Below are 14,094 nucleotides of genomic sequence, written 5' to 3'. Positions count from 1 at the left end.
ACATCATTTCAATGATTATGGCTTTTTGTGGCTTATTGCTGATAATAAAATCTAGGGGTTAATTGCCACTGCCCCTCCTTCAAATGGCGCCCCTGATTAATTTTGCATCCTAATTAGCAAATAATAGTTACTTAAGAAACCTTACCAACAATTTCATAATTATCAGGCAGACAGTAAAACTTCAAAGTATGAAGGTTGATGTAAACATGGTGGTCTTCTCCAACACTATACAGATAAGCATAGGTACCTGGTCCTTTGCCTGAAAGAAAAGAGGTTTAAACGAACCTGCCAGCAGGGGCGTCCCGGAGGGAGGGGTGCAGCACTCACCCAGCGCCCAACTTTTTGGCGATTCGGTAAAATTTTGTCAGAAACAGGCACTAAAGGCAAAAGAAGAACATTCACTTGACATCTTTGGTCAAAAGTCCCCAGAGCCATTTGCCAGCTCAAGCTTAGCCAAAGGATAAGTAACGACCGTTTAATGCAAATGTACAATCTGAAGCTACCGTCAATCCACTACCGTAATCTACCGTCAATCCGCTACCGTCAAGAGCAGAAGGCACAGGTGGTTTAGGCACGTTCTGCGACACCCAACCGAGTACCTGACCCGCCAGTACCTTAAATGAAAATCCCCATAATATGGTACTTAATAAGAAAAACAAATGCTTACTCCTAAGAATTCCAATGGTAATTCAATTTAAATTGTTAATAGGTACCTCCTTTTTGAATTGTCAATTTCTAGAATACTTTTGAATGTCCCTCTCACTAACTTTCACGATTCTACGAATTTCTTATATGTAGAATAAGTTACTGATGACCTGCTTATCAACAGATCCAAGCTTAGTCTATTTGAACCTGACAATTGCGTTATTTATGCATTTACACGCGCTTGGCTCTTATCTCAATGTTAAAAAGTATGAATATATCTGTCTTGGCTCCTCCTTTTTCGTTATCAACCCTTGTTTATGAAAATCCTTCAATTTCTTCTGTTATGCTCTTTCGGTGGCTGGGTATAGTGGGTAATAACATCACTAATAGCTAGCATTCCTCGTGAACGCAGCTAGTCTCAAACTCAAGGATCAGAATTTGGGAACTGCTCCAAGAAGGTTGTTGGTAACAGGGAAATATAATCGCAAAGCGTTATGTACGTTGTTTTGCGTCTTATGCGACCATTCCGTCTTATATTTTTGTAGGGTTTATGCACTTTTGGAAATGAAGGATATTTCATTTGTACGGATTTCATACCTTTGGTTTTTTAAATTTTTGCTTTCTTCTGCTTGTGTACGGCAATACAAAGAAATAACAAAAAATTGGATTGGATGATACTTTTGTAAAGGCTGCTGAGGGGAACAGAGAATTATCAAACATTAATTATAATCGATTAGTTTGTTTGTGCAATAGCTTGTTTTATTTTTGTACTCTGTTATCATAACATAGTCGCTCAAAATACAAAGAGTTAAATTTTCCCTTCCCCTTTTCCTCCCACAAAAAAAAAATCCGATGATATCCATCCTATCAGCTGATGTGCCACTATTTCATATCTATAACTGTTAGTTTTGCTGAAAAACGGTTCAGAATTGAAATATTTTTTATGGACTCAACAAATGTTTAGGGATGAAAGCACGACCACGTGCTAGTATGGCCGCTATGAGACTGGGAGGCTATTTAAATAAACTTGTGATAGTTCTAAGCCCATTAGTTTTCTCAGAATTCATGTTTGGGATTATTTTGGCCCAATGTGTTGCTTTGCAGGATATCTCTTGCTGTTGCCCTATACTAAAAAGTGGACTCAAATTTTTAATGTTAGTTCGTAACGAGTCCTCTCCCAATAGTTTACAACTCGACGTCTATGACGCGATCACCTCAGAAGGAAAAAACAAGATTTCGTATTTCTGTCAATAGCAGCTTGAAAAATCCATTTTGGACTCCCAAACACGTTAAATTCCATGATTTTATTTTCATTGAGATTGCAACTACTTCTTAGGGTATTTAGTCCCTCTTTACATAAATATTCAAATATTATTATTCTTATAACTTTTGGTTGGTAAATTTAAAGTTAATGAATTTTTCACGTTTAGAATCCGTAGAAAAGACAAATCCTTTTGGTAGGCTACATATATTCTAATCAGAATTCCGTTTTTTTTATAGTTTCGATTTCTATTGACAAGGGTCACAATTTACATTAATTTTGTTACCATGAATTGTTTGATCCAAGACCCTCTTAAATGTGAGGGAGGCTGCAAACCTCTCCCTTTCTTTTTAAATTCGAATTTAATTTTGACTAACAACATGCAAAAATGATCATCATAGCTGAAAGATCGCAACCCTTAAAATATATCTACGAGGGGACGTCAAAAATGAATTTTTCCTCCAAAATATGGAATAGCTAAGACTAAAATTATAGCTACATAACTAAAATAACTATATCAGCTAAGACTATAATATGATAGAGATTACACTATGTAAAATTGAAAGTTTTATTATTGGACATGGGTGCCCATTAGCTGAATTTTAGAGGGGGCTTACCCGGTCTAATCGGCAGTTCCAATGTTGTACAATAGAAATCTCAAAACAAAAATATCATAGGCAGTGCAATAGCGCTGACTAAGTAAAGAGCGATGTGGATATAATATTTTATTTTTTTTTTTTTTTTTTTTTGTCTGTTTATTTTTAGACCAGGGCACTTCTTATAGAAAGAAATTTGTATAAACTTCAAAAAGAGCTCATTTGAATGGGAATTGAGAGGGCTAATTCCCTTTTTAATAGTCAAAGGTGGTTGGGGGGCAACCAGTCCCCCCTCCCTACACCAATCATTTCCCCAAACACATCCAATCAAAATTTTGAAATAGCTATTTTTATGTCTTTTAGGACGAGAACCCCACAGCCCTCAGGGCAATGGTTGTACGTTATGCCCCAAGGGCATATAAGTTTTGTATGGAAATGGTGATCGTGTAAACTTCGGAAGGGGCTCACTGGATTGTAAATCAGAAGTTTGAGTGCCATTTTAAGAGTCAAATTTATTGGAGGGCAGCTATACCCTCCCCGTCATATTTTCCCCAAATGTATCCGATTTGTGGGGTATTTTGAACTAGCCAGAAAGCAATATGTGTATACTTTTAATACTACCACTACAGTTACTGCAACTAATGATGCTAAGAGTATTAAGGTGAAACTTTTAGGGAGCGTTTACGAGGATTTTCAATGAAGCGAAAAAACTGTATGTATGAAGGTTTTTAAAAGAGCATATAAGCAATATGATAGGTAGCGCCACTCTATAACAGCTAGAAATATCATTGAAACTTTTAAAGAAGCTATTTCGATTCAAAATTAAAAGTTCTAATGCCCTTTTTAACAGTAAAAAGAGATTGGAGGACAATCAGCCAGTCCCTCAAGCCAATTCATTTTTCAAACACATCCAGTCAAAATCTTGAGACAAGCATTTTGTTCAACATAGTAGAATGGTCCAACTACTATGTCTTTAGGGATATTGGGCGTATCAACCCCCCAAAATTATGCAATTGGCCCATTATGCTATAAAACTAAAGGCTACTTTAAATCTAAATCAAAAGGCACTGTGTGTATGGTTGCCAATAAGACACTCCCGCACAGGGGCGGATCCAGGATTTTAGGGGGGAGGCCAAAATAGGCTGATCCGATAAACTTGCGTTAGGAGCAAGTTTATTTAACACAAACTTGCATTAATTAAGTAAATTACACTAATTTAGACTATGTTAGGGGGGCGCCCCCCTCGCCCTCCCCTGGATCCGCCACCGGGGGTATTAAGTTGAAGCTTTCGGGGCTACTACTATTACTACTTCTGCTCTTACAATTTAAATAAATAAAGAGAGTGTAAGTGCATCCAGGTTGTCAAAGAGCATAGATAGAATCTTTTGGGAGTGATATTAAGTTTTATTTTGCAGGTCAACTTGAGGAGGTATTAAATTCAATTAAAAAATACTATTTGTGTCATAATTAAAAACTGTTAAAAAAGTTTCTTCCAACATACGAATAGCTAGCCAATCTATGAATTCTTCTAGAAAAAAACCGAAAAGGTACAAAATATTCTTTTTTCCTAAAAAAGACTATACCAATAAAAAACGAATTTTAAAAAACTTTTTCCACAAAACAAGCTTTTTAAAGAAAAGTAAAGAGCTTAACTGTATTTTTGCCCAAAAACGGGCAAAAATACAGTCAAGTAATCTTCCAAGCTTAAAACTGCCACAAATCATTATCAATAAATAAAAAAAATTCAAAACGAACAGAAATTATAATAAATAGCCGAGTCAAATTCAGATCAAACAAAAATTAACATTAGTAGCTTAGGGCTGATAACCCCCATGCCCTCTCACGACCAGAGCACAATTTGCGTTTTACTGTAAACAAAATACGTCTTAAATGTTTTCACTTTTTTAGTTAAATAAATAAAAAACTAAAAATTTAAGGAATAAATATCAGTATGTGTATATTAAACTGACAATCAACGGGCATTCGTTGTTTTTTGTTTGTTTTTGTTCTTCAGTAAAGCGCAAATTGTGTTCTCGTCTTGAGAAGGCATGTTATTGGAACAGTTTCAATCCAACAAAAGCTAACAATTGTCGATACAAACCGTTAACCTCATTCTGGTATATCCTCCAGGGAGGATCCTCCAGGGAGAATTCCCGCAGATTTCGTGCACCAACTTTAACTAAATTCCCTAAGATAAGGTTTGATTGGTTCCCTAAGTGACGTTCCACTAAGCTCTTTGAGCAAGATTTTAGTCGGTGCCCTAAAAAACAGACTACCTGTTTACCTGTTTAAAATCTAATTTTGATTGGCTTTTCTCAATCCAAACGCCATATTTGAGCGATTGAAATTAAGCTCAAAATAAATAATAATATTTTCTTTAAATAGGGATTTGGGGGAGTACTCACTAAATGCTTTATACACAAAGTTAATTAAAAAGGAGTTGAAAAATTATATTACAAAACCAATAGTCAATACCAGTGAACTTGTTACTAAAAGACCTTTGAGGCTAGGTGCCAAATAGACCAGATTCGCATTGAAAACTTCTTTTTAATTATTTTTATTTCACTCGAATGAATTACCTTTTTCCACCTCACTTGATGTACCAGTCCTGGTTGTACTTCCATGAAGTAAGGATGCTAAGTAAAGAATACGGTATTGGACTTTACAGTCCCTACTGGTGGTGCTGATCTCCGTTTCTTGGCCTTTCAGCCAGGAAGTGCAATGGGGGGTTGGGGGCGAACCATCCTGTGCTTTCACACACCCTTCCTGTTTACCTTCCCTAGATTTCTCCTGGTACCCATTTAATTCTGGGTAGACTCTGGCTGAGCTTACAGAGTCACGCCACTGACCCCCGTTCCAAGCCAAATAATTGAGTACACCAGGATTCGAAACCTCGTCATCTTGGTCAAAGGATGCTAAATCCAGCGCACCAATCAACTTGGCTAGGACGGCCTAGGACTAGGACTAGGATGCTAGGACTGTTTTAAAAAGATTTTACTTTAATGATGGTCGTATTTTAATAGGAATTTCTTCCATATTTTCATTTGTTATGCTGAGAACGGCCCTTGGATATAGTGTCGAAATATTCATTTAGGGTTAAGATTCCGCTGTCTTGCGAAGAATTCCGTTTTTTCTACTTGTTGTTTGTTTTTATGATGGAAAAGCAGTGTGGTCTTCGTCGCTATTTGTGTATCTATTATTGTAAAAAAAAAACTCTTTTAAATTAAGTCTAAATTGTGCCTGACTAAACGCCCATTTTAACTGTTAAACATTGCAACATAAAGTTATTCTTTAGCCAAAATGGCTTGAGGTCAGGCGGGGTCAGGCCCCGCCATTTTTTAGGTAGTTTGTCTTCCCAATAAACTATAACATAGCCATTTTCCTTAACATAGAAAACGAACTGTTTTAGGGTTTAAGTTATTAATTGGCAAGGCTGCCCAAACCTATTCTTCCAAAGGAAGTAAGGATAAGGATAAATCACCCCTACCCCTTCTCAACATTCACCTGAACAGCCAATGCCAATGTAACTGAACAACATTCAACTCAACCCTCGTTTATCTCAACCCCCTTTTAAATTGACTCACATCTAACTCAATCCCAGTTGAGCTCATATATCATGCATCTCAACCCCCATGCAAATCAACCGCACTCATCACAGCCATTGTTTAACTCAATCCCTGTGCAATTCAACTCTCAACCAAAGCGGTTCAACCAAAACCACTCAACACAACTCTTATTTAATTCAACTTAACCAAATATAACGTGTAACCCTAACGTGTTAAACGCACAAATAGAGATTGAATTAAATAGAGTTAAGTTCAAGGGGAGATTGGGGAAATGGGGATTTAATTAAAGATGGGTTGAGTTACACGTGCACTGAACATCTTCAGAGAGAAATCCAGAACCTTTGAAAATGTCAGCGTCTGAAATGAGCTTTTGAGACTCACCCACACAGAAGGATCTACTTGCTTCGACTAACACCAATAGTATGTGTTAAACTGTGCAATAAACTGTGCAATAAACTGTGCAATCCATAAATAAATCAAACCTAAAATAAACCAACTCACTCAAATGAAGCTTACAAACAATGTTTGACAATAATCGTTCATTTTAGATGAACTGCATAGTCTAAATGTTTAGAAACGAATAAACCACCATACAGTAGTATGTTGCCTCATACTGGAGGTCTTGTATAATACTATTTTTGTTGTTTCAAACCCTTGGCTATCTTAGAATTGTCGTACAAAAGAACTTTGCCCATAGTAAAGCCAACGCGTTGTATCAAATTATTTTCCTTGGGAGAGAGTTAAAACATAAAAAGCCTAGGCAACAATTTTTCTCATAGGGAACTGATTTGGATCATTTTTATGGGCAGGGGAGAATTTTCCATGTCCTCCCTCCATTGTTTGGCTGTCAAAAATAAGGTACATTGAGCCATAGACTTGGGTGCACCTAGAAATAAATAGACAAATTAGTAATTCTTTACAATTACTGCTGCCAAAAACTTAAATTATCAGAAACAATTAGTAAAGCAAATAAAATTTCTGTATCAGACTATACCGGGGGTGTTCGCAAAGAAATGAAAAAAAAAACTGAGGCAGAATAATTTCAGATCAGAAAATTTGAAATGGAGTCCGATTAATTAAATCTTGAAGTTATTTTATAATGGCAGAGGCCATTCTACTCAATAAATAAATTGCTAAATTAGTAAAGTTGAATAAATGTAATTTTTCTGAAAAAGAAAAACGAACTAAATAGAGAGAGAGAGAGTTTACAAAACTGAAAAAAATGGATGTCTCTAAGGACTGTAATCAAACAAATTCGCTTGATATTGTTTACAAAATATCATTAATTAAATGTTTATGAAACAAACCTTTATATGGGGATAACAGAGGATTTTCCTTGTGTGAGGACAAAAAAAATAAAAAACTTATACAATAATTTTTTGGATTGGGAACTGATTGGATCAATTTTAATGGGAGGGAGCGTTCCTCAAACCCCCCTTCAAATACCTGTCAAAATATAAACCATGAACCATGTTATGGTTCTAAATATGAACCATGAGCCTAGACTCATACACCAGGAAAGAAAATCAAACATTAATATTTATTTTAATTAGCGCCACCAAAAACTTACATGATCAGAAACAATTACTAAAGCACAATTAACCTTAAAGATTAAACCTTGAAGAGAACCCACAAACAAACGTCGAAAATGAAAATGAATTGAAAATGAAAAACACAAAGAAAATGAAAGGCTTTCTATTTTTAATTACTACTGATAAAAACTAGATGATTAAAAACAATTACTAAATCAAACTAACCTTGAAAGTATTTTCCACAGATGAGGCAAGCATACACATTGATTCTTGACAAAGAGACTGAACACAGCTTCTCAAAATCAAAATCAAGTCGTGACCTATCTATTGTGTCTAGAAAGGGACACTTGAAACTCATAGCTGGACGCTTCTTGGTAGGCTCTTCATCTATAATACAAAAATAAATTTCCATAGAAATTTGACACAGTTTAGGACCCCCTGAAAGCATAAAAACTGGTGATAAATTTAATCCGAGTATGACTTTAGAAAAAAAGTACCTGTGTGGCATAATCGTTAAGATATTCATAAATTGCATAAATTGAAATATTATTTTTTTGCTTTTCATTGGGACATGGATAAAAGAATATGCTTGTTAATTAAAATAGTTTTAAACTAACATACCAATTTTACAAAGCAAATGACTTGACTAATGAAACGAGCCATCACAATAGCCTCTATTATTGCCACACTCACTCTTATGATCTTTTATAGGCAGCGCAATAGCGCTGCCTAAGTGAAGAAGGATGTTGGCACAATGTATTATTTTTTTTTTTCCATACCCGGGCACTTCGTATAGAAGGAGTTGTCGGAAAAACTTCAAAAGGAGCTCATTTTATTGGAAATTGGAGTACCTAGGGCCCTTTTTAATAGTCAAAAGTGATTGGAGGGCAACTAGCCCCCCCCCCATGCCCACCATTCCCCCAAACATATCCAATCAAAATTTTGAGATAGCCATTTTGTTCAGCGTAGTTGATTTCCAGATAGAAATTATGTTTTTGAGGAGGACACTCCCCACAGCCTTCAGGGCAAGGGTTGTAAGTTATGCGCTGGGGGCATATAAGGTTTTTGTAGAAAACGTTGTCGTAGAAACTTCAAAAAAGGCTCATTCGATTGGAAGTTCAAAGGGCTAGTGCCCTATTTAATAGTCGAAAGTGATTGGAGGACAGCTAACCTACCTCTCACGCCCAACTTTTTCTCAAACACGTCCAATCATAATTATAAGATAGCCATTTTGTTCAACTTCGTTAAAAGTTCTGGAAATTAGGTGTTTGAGGATGACAACCACCCCCCCCCCGCTCTACAGCCCTCGGGGCAAGGGTTGTAAATTACGCCCTGGGGGCACATAAGGTTTTTATAGAACACGTTGTCCTAGAAAATTCAAAAAGGGCTCATTCGATTGAAAATTCAAAGGGCTGGTGCCCTTTTTAATAGTCGAAAGTGATTGGAGGATAACTACCCCCCCCCCCGTCCATCATTCCCCCAAACACATCCAATCAAAATTTAGATATAGCCATTTTGTTCAACGTAGTTGTTTTCCTGGTAGAATATATATTTTTGAGGAGAATACTCCCCCACAGCCTTCAGGGCAAGGGTTGTATGTTATGCCCTGGGGGCATATAAGGTTTTATAGAAGACGTTGTCATAGAAACTTCAAAAAAGGTTCATTCGATTGGAAATTCAAAGGTCTAGTGCCCTTTTAATGCTCGAAAGTGATTGGAGGGCAACTAGCCCCCCCCCACGCCCATTATTCCCCCAAACACATCCAATCAAAATTTCGAGGTAGCTATTTTGTTCAGCGTAGTTGATTTCCAAATAGAAAATATGTTTTTGAAGAGGACACTCCCCCACAGCCATCGGGGCAAGGGTTTTAAGTTATGCCCTGAGGGCATATAAGAACAATGTTGGCAAACTGTATTATTTATTTTTTTTTTTCCTTTAGAGCTGGGCACTTCGTATCGAAGAAGTTGCCGTAGAAACTTTAAAAAGGGCTCATTCGATTAGAAATTGAAATGGCTAGTGCCCTTTTTAATAGTCGAAAGTAATTGAAGGCAATTAACAGCCCTTCCACGCCCACCATTTCCCGAAACACATCCAATCAAAATTTTGAGGTAGCCATTTTGTTCAGCGTAGTTGATTTCCAGATATAAATTATCTTTTGAGGAGGACACTCCCCCGCAGCTCTAAGGGCAAGGGTTGTAAGTTATGCCCTGGGGTATATAAGCTTTTTAAAGAAAGTGTTGTCGTAGAAACTTCAAAAAGGCTCATTCGGTTGGAAATTGGAAGTGCTAGTGCCCTTTTTAATAGTTTAAAGTGATTGGAGGGTAACTAACCCAACTCTTACGCCCACCATTTCCCCAAACACATCCAATCAAAATTTAAGATAGCAATTTTGTTCAACGTAGTTAAAAGTTCTGGAACTTAGGTCTTTGAGGATGACACCCCCCCCCCCCACACACACACAAAGCCCTCAGGGCGAGGGCTGTAGGTTATTCCCTGGGGACGTATAAGGTTTTTGTAGAACGCGTTGTCGTAGACACTTCAAAAGGGCTTATTCGATTGGAAATTGAATGGAAATTGAAATGGAATACCCTTTTTAATAGTGGAAAAGTGATTAGAATGCAACTAAAACCCCTTCCAAGCCCACCATTTCCCCAAACTCATCCAATCAAAATTTTGAGATAGCCTTTTTGTTCAGCGCAGTTTAAAGTATACCTTTGAGCAGGGTACTCCCCCCACAGTCTTCAGGGCAAGGGTTATAAGTTATGCCCTGGGGGCATATAAATTTTTATTTAAATCTTTATCGTAGAAACTTGAAAAAGGGCTCATTCGATTGGAAATTCAAAGATCTAGTGCCCTTTTTAATAGTCGAAAGTTATTTGAGGTCAACTAACCCCCTCTCACGCCCACCTTTTCCCAAACACATCAAATCAAAATTTTTAGATATCCATTTTATTCAACGTAGTTGAAAGTTTGGGAAATTAGGTCTTTAAGGATGACAACCCCTCCACCCCCACAGCCTTCAGGGCAAGGATCGTAAGTTATGCCTTGGGGGCATATAAGGTTTTTATCGGAAGCGATGTTGTAGAAACTTCAAAAAGGGCTCATTTGATTGGAATTTGAAAGGGCTAGTGCCCTTTTAATATTCCAAAGTGATTGAAGGGCAACTATCCCCCCTCTCACGCCCACAATTTTCCCAAACACATCCAATTAAAATTTAGAGATATCCATTTTGTTCAACGTAGTCGAAAGTTCTAAAAATTAAGTCTTTTAGGATGATAACCCCATCAGCGCCCTCAGTGCAAGCGTTGTAAGTTGTGGCCTGGGGGCAGATAAGGTTTATATAGAAAGTTGTTGTAGAAATTTCAAAAGAGGCTCATTTGATTGGAAACTGAAATTGCCCTTTTTAATAGTCGAAAGTGAGTGGAGAGTAATTAACCCGTCTGTCACGCCCACCATTTCCCCAAATACATTCAATCAAAGTTTAGAGATAGCCATTTTGTTCAAGATAGTTGAAAGTTCTGGAAATTATGTATTTAAGGATTATAAACCCCCAGAGTCCCCAGGGCAAAGGTTGTAAGTTATGCCCTGGGGGTATATAAGGTTTTTATACATAGAGTTGTCGTAAAAACTTCAAAAGGGGCTCATTCAATTGGAAATCGAGAGGGCTAGTGCCCTAATTTTCCCAGACACACCAAATTAAAATTTTGAGATAGCCATTTTGTTTAACGTAGTTGAGAGTTCTGGAAATTAGGTCTTAGAGGATTGCCTCTTCCTCAATACCTTGCTCTTTATGCTAAGGTTTGGCTTTCGTCCCAATTTTTTAAGAGCACACAGGGGCCGTTTAATTAGAATAGGAAGCTTTTTCTAAAAGTGCATATAGCCTTAGCTTACGAGAAAGATATTGAAGACGGGGCAACCCTTCATATACGGAGTAAATCTCCCAAAATTGATATGCAAATTTCATTTTGATTATTTAGGTACAGTGAGCTAAATTCAAACCTGCATTATTTGAAAAACGTTCCGTATATGAAAGGGCTTGCCCCCTCCTCACCGCCTCACTCTTTACGCTAAAGCTTGACTCTTTGTCACAACTTTACTTTTAAAACAATAAAAACTTTAGCATAAAGAACAAGGCGCTGACAAGGGGATAGCCCCTTTCATATACGGAATAATTTTTCTTCGTTTTAAGTTTTAACGTTGCTCCTTACTTTCAGTTAAAAAGACATCAAGTTGACGGGCTCCAGGATGAGGATTTAAGAGAAATCTCCAGGAACGGTTGGATATGTGTGGGAGAGCTTAGTATTTGACATTGTAGAAGATGGATGGAATAATTTTATTTAGTTTCTAAAAAAGTCAGATGAAGCAGAAACCATTTGCACCATAATTACACCATAAGTAGGAATGTTTTTACCCCTCATTCTGCACACTATCTTAGCCAAAACTACTTTATAATTTGGGAAATGTTTAAAAACAAATCCTTTCATACTTACAAAAAAAAACTCAGGTTGAACCAAAAGAAAACTATGACCTGAATTTAATCTAAAGTTCCGAGTAAATTAAATTTCAGCCTATTTTACATTTGTCAAACTCAGGCTGCACTCTCAGCAGTAGTGGTAGTTATAATCTATGTTATAATCTAGTTATATAGATATGTAGATATGTTATAATCTAGATATGTTATAATCTATGCTGCACTCTCAGCAGTAGTGGTAGTTATAATCTATGTTATAATCTAGTTATATAGATATGTAGATATGTTATAATCTAGATATGTTATAATCTATGCTGCACTCTCAGCAGTAGTGGTAGTTATAATCTATGTTAAACCCATTGTGATTTTTTGAGGCAATGGGTGAGCAAGCCTGCCCATAATAATAATAGTACTGACTTTCTTATCGCTTTCATTTACTATTTTTCCTAAGCCAGTAATAAAAAAGGGAAGAGAGGGGAACCCCAGGGAACCCCATAAAAAATGGAGTTTCCTTTAGAGAAAGGAAGGGGAAGGGGAAGAGCCATTTCCTTCTTGAGAAAATAAAATAAACTGCACAATATTCAAAGTGTTTAACTTAAAAAATTAACGACTCAAAAGTCGTCCAGTGGAGATGTAATGATTTTAGACACTTGGATCACCTACATCTAAGGTTGGACCTATTTAAATCAATCCCGGCTGGGTTTAGAACAGTAACTACCACCCCTAAATGCTGGATTGCTCACTTGGAAATCGCGATATCTTTCGTGGATACTCGGAATTAACCATTCCAACTTTTAAAATTATCTTTCGGAGTAATTTTCTCCTTCGTCGCATGGTGAACTTGTCAGAAATTTCAATTAAAGTATACCATGCCAAGGTTTTGTGTGCCGCAGTCAAAAAAAGTATATTTGTACCATGGCCAAACAGTAACGAACTTAGAGAGCAGAATTAGAATTAGAGAGCAGGTTTCTAAAACCTTCTGGTTTCTGAAAATTCTGGCTAAGTACACACAGTCTACACATAGAAAGTACCAGCAGAGTTTCTACAAAGGGTGAGGTAGTCTCATAATTTGAGAGGTAGATTAAACAAAACGAGGAAATTCAGAACAACAAAGAAAAACGAGGTATATCACAGTCAGTGAAAAGAGAAAAATAAAAAAAATTTCAGTCAAGACCTCCATTCAACTGTCCTCTGAGCAGGAATAAGAGTTGGTAAATATGTATAAAAGTCCAGATGACAAAATAACAAAAACCTTAATGAACAAAACTATATTAGAAGAGGTCCTTTCTCAATCAACATTAAAAAGGCCCCTTCTAAGAAGTAGCATTTGCAGTTACAATTCATATTTAACCCATAGTGACTTTTGTTAATTGTTTTTAAATTTTTGGTGACTGTCAGCTAAAACTCACTCTTTACTATGTTACCCATAAGGGCAAAAAAATAGCAGTTGGTCTAAGTCCGTCAAAGGTTACTCTCCTAAAGGGTTGTTTTTCTGAAGGGAAGTGAAACACTAGAATAACAAAGAATAGTATCATTCAATCCCCTTATCTGCCAATCTTTCCAAATGTACTGGTTACTAATTGCACAAAAGTCTACTCCCCCTCCCACAAATGGGATAAGATATAGACTTAGAATATATAGGGTAAAGATAATAATGATTCAAGCAGTTTCTGCAAAAAAAAAAAAAAAAAAAAAACTCTTTTTCTACTCCAGTAGGCTTAATTTAAAGACTTTTGGTTTGAAAAGGGTTTCAGTATGTAGGAAAAATACCTACAAATCTAAATATTTGATTAGAAGTTTGAAGTTTTATTAGAAAAGGGTACAGCACTCCAATTTTCTTAAATTGGAGCGTTTTCACATACAAACTCGACAGAACAAAAAAGTTATCTTTTTTCAACATAAGTCAGAGCCCAATTCGGCACGCGTCGAAATACTTGGGGGATACTTGTGGGCGGATCCTGGTGGATTCAACATGTCTCTTCTTTTTACTTTATTTCTTCATTTCTCTTCAACCTTTTTAAAT

At 36.6% G+C, this 14,094-nt stretch overlaps 1 protein-coding gene across 1 annotated transcript in view; it reads right to left on the bottom strand.

Annotated features, from left to right (window-relative positions):
- The window catches only part of Usp39 (ubiquitin specific protease 39), a 64,930-nt gene that overhangs the window by 38,828 nt on the left and 12,008 nt on the right, over positions 1-14,094 (bottom strand). Inside the window, exons 2-3 of the mRNA XM_089099543.1 lie at positions 7,826-7,987; positions 146-259 (exon numbers count right to left, since the gene is read on the bottom strand). Of these exons, the coding sequence (XP_088955669.1) occupies positions 146-259; positions 7,826-7,987 (276 nt within the window). The remainder of the gene's footprint in view (positions 1-145; positions 260-7,825; positions 7,988-14,094) is intronic.

Source organism: Artemia sp. Qi Xiang Cuo, chromosome 13, assembly GCF_049724085.1.
Source record: "Artemia sp. Qi Xiang Cuo chromosome 13, ASM4972408v1, whole genome shotgun sequence".
Taxonomy (NCBI): Eukaryota; Metazoa; Arthropoda; class Branchiopoda; order Anostraca; family Artemiidae; genus Artemia; species Artemia sp. Qi Xiang Cuo.
The sequence above is the reverse complement of the archived record's forward strand: the minus strand, read 5'-3'. Positions and strand labels throughout refer to the sequence as shown.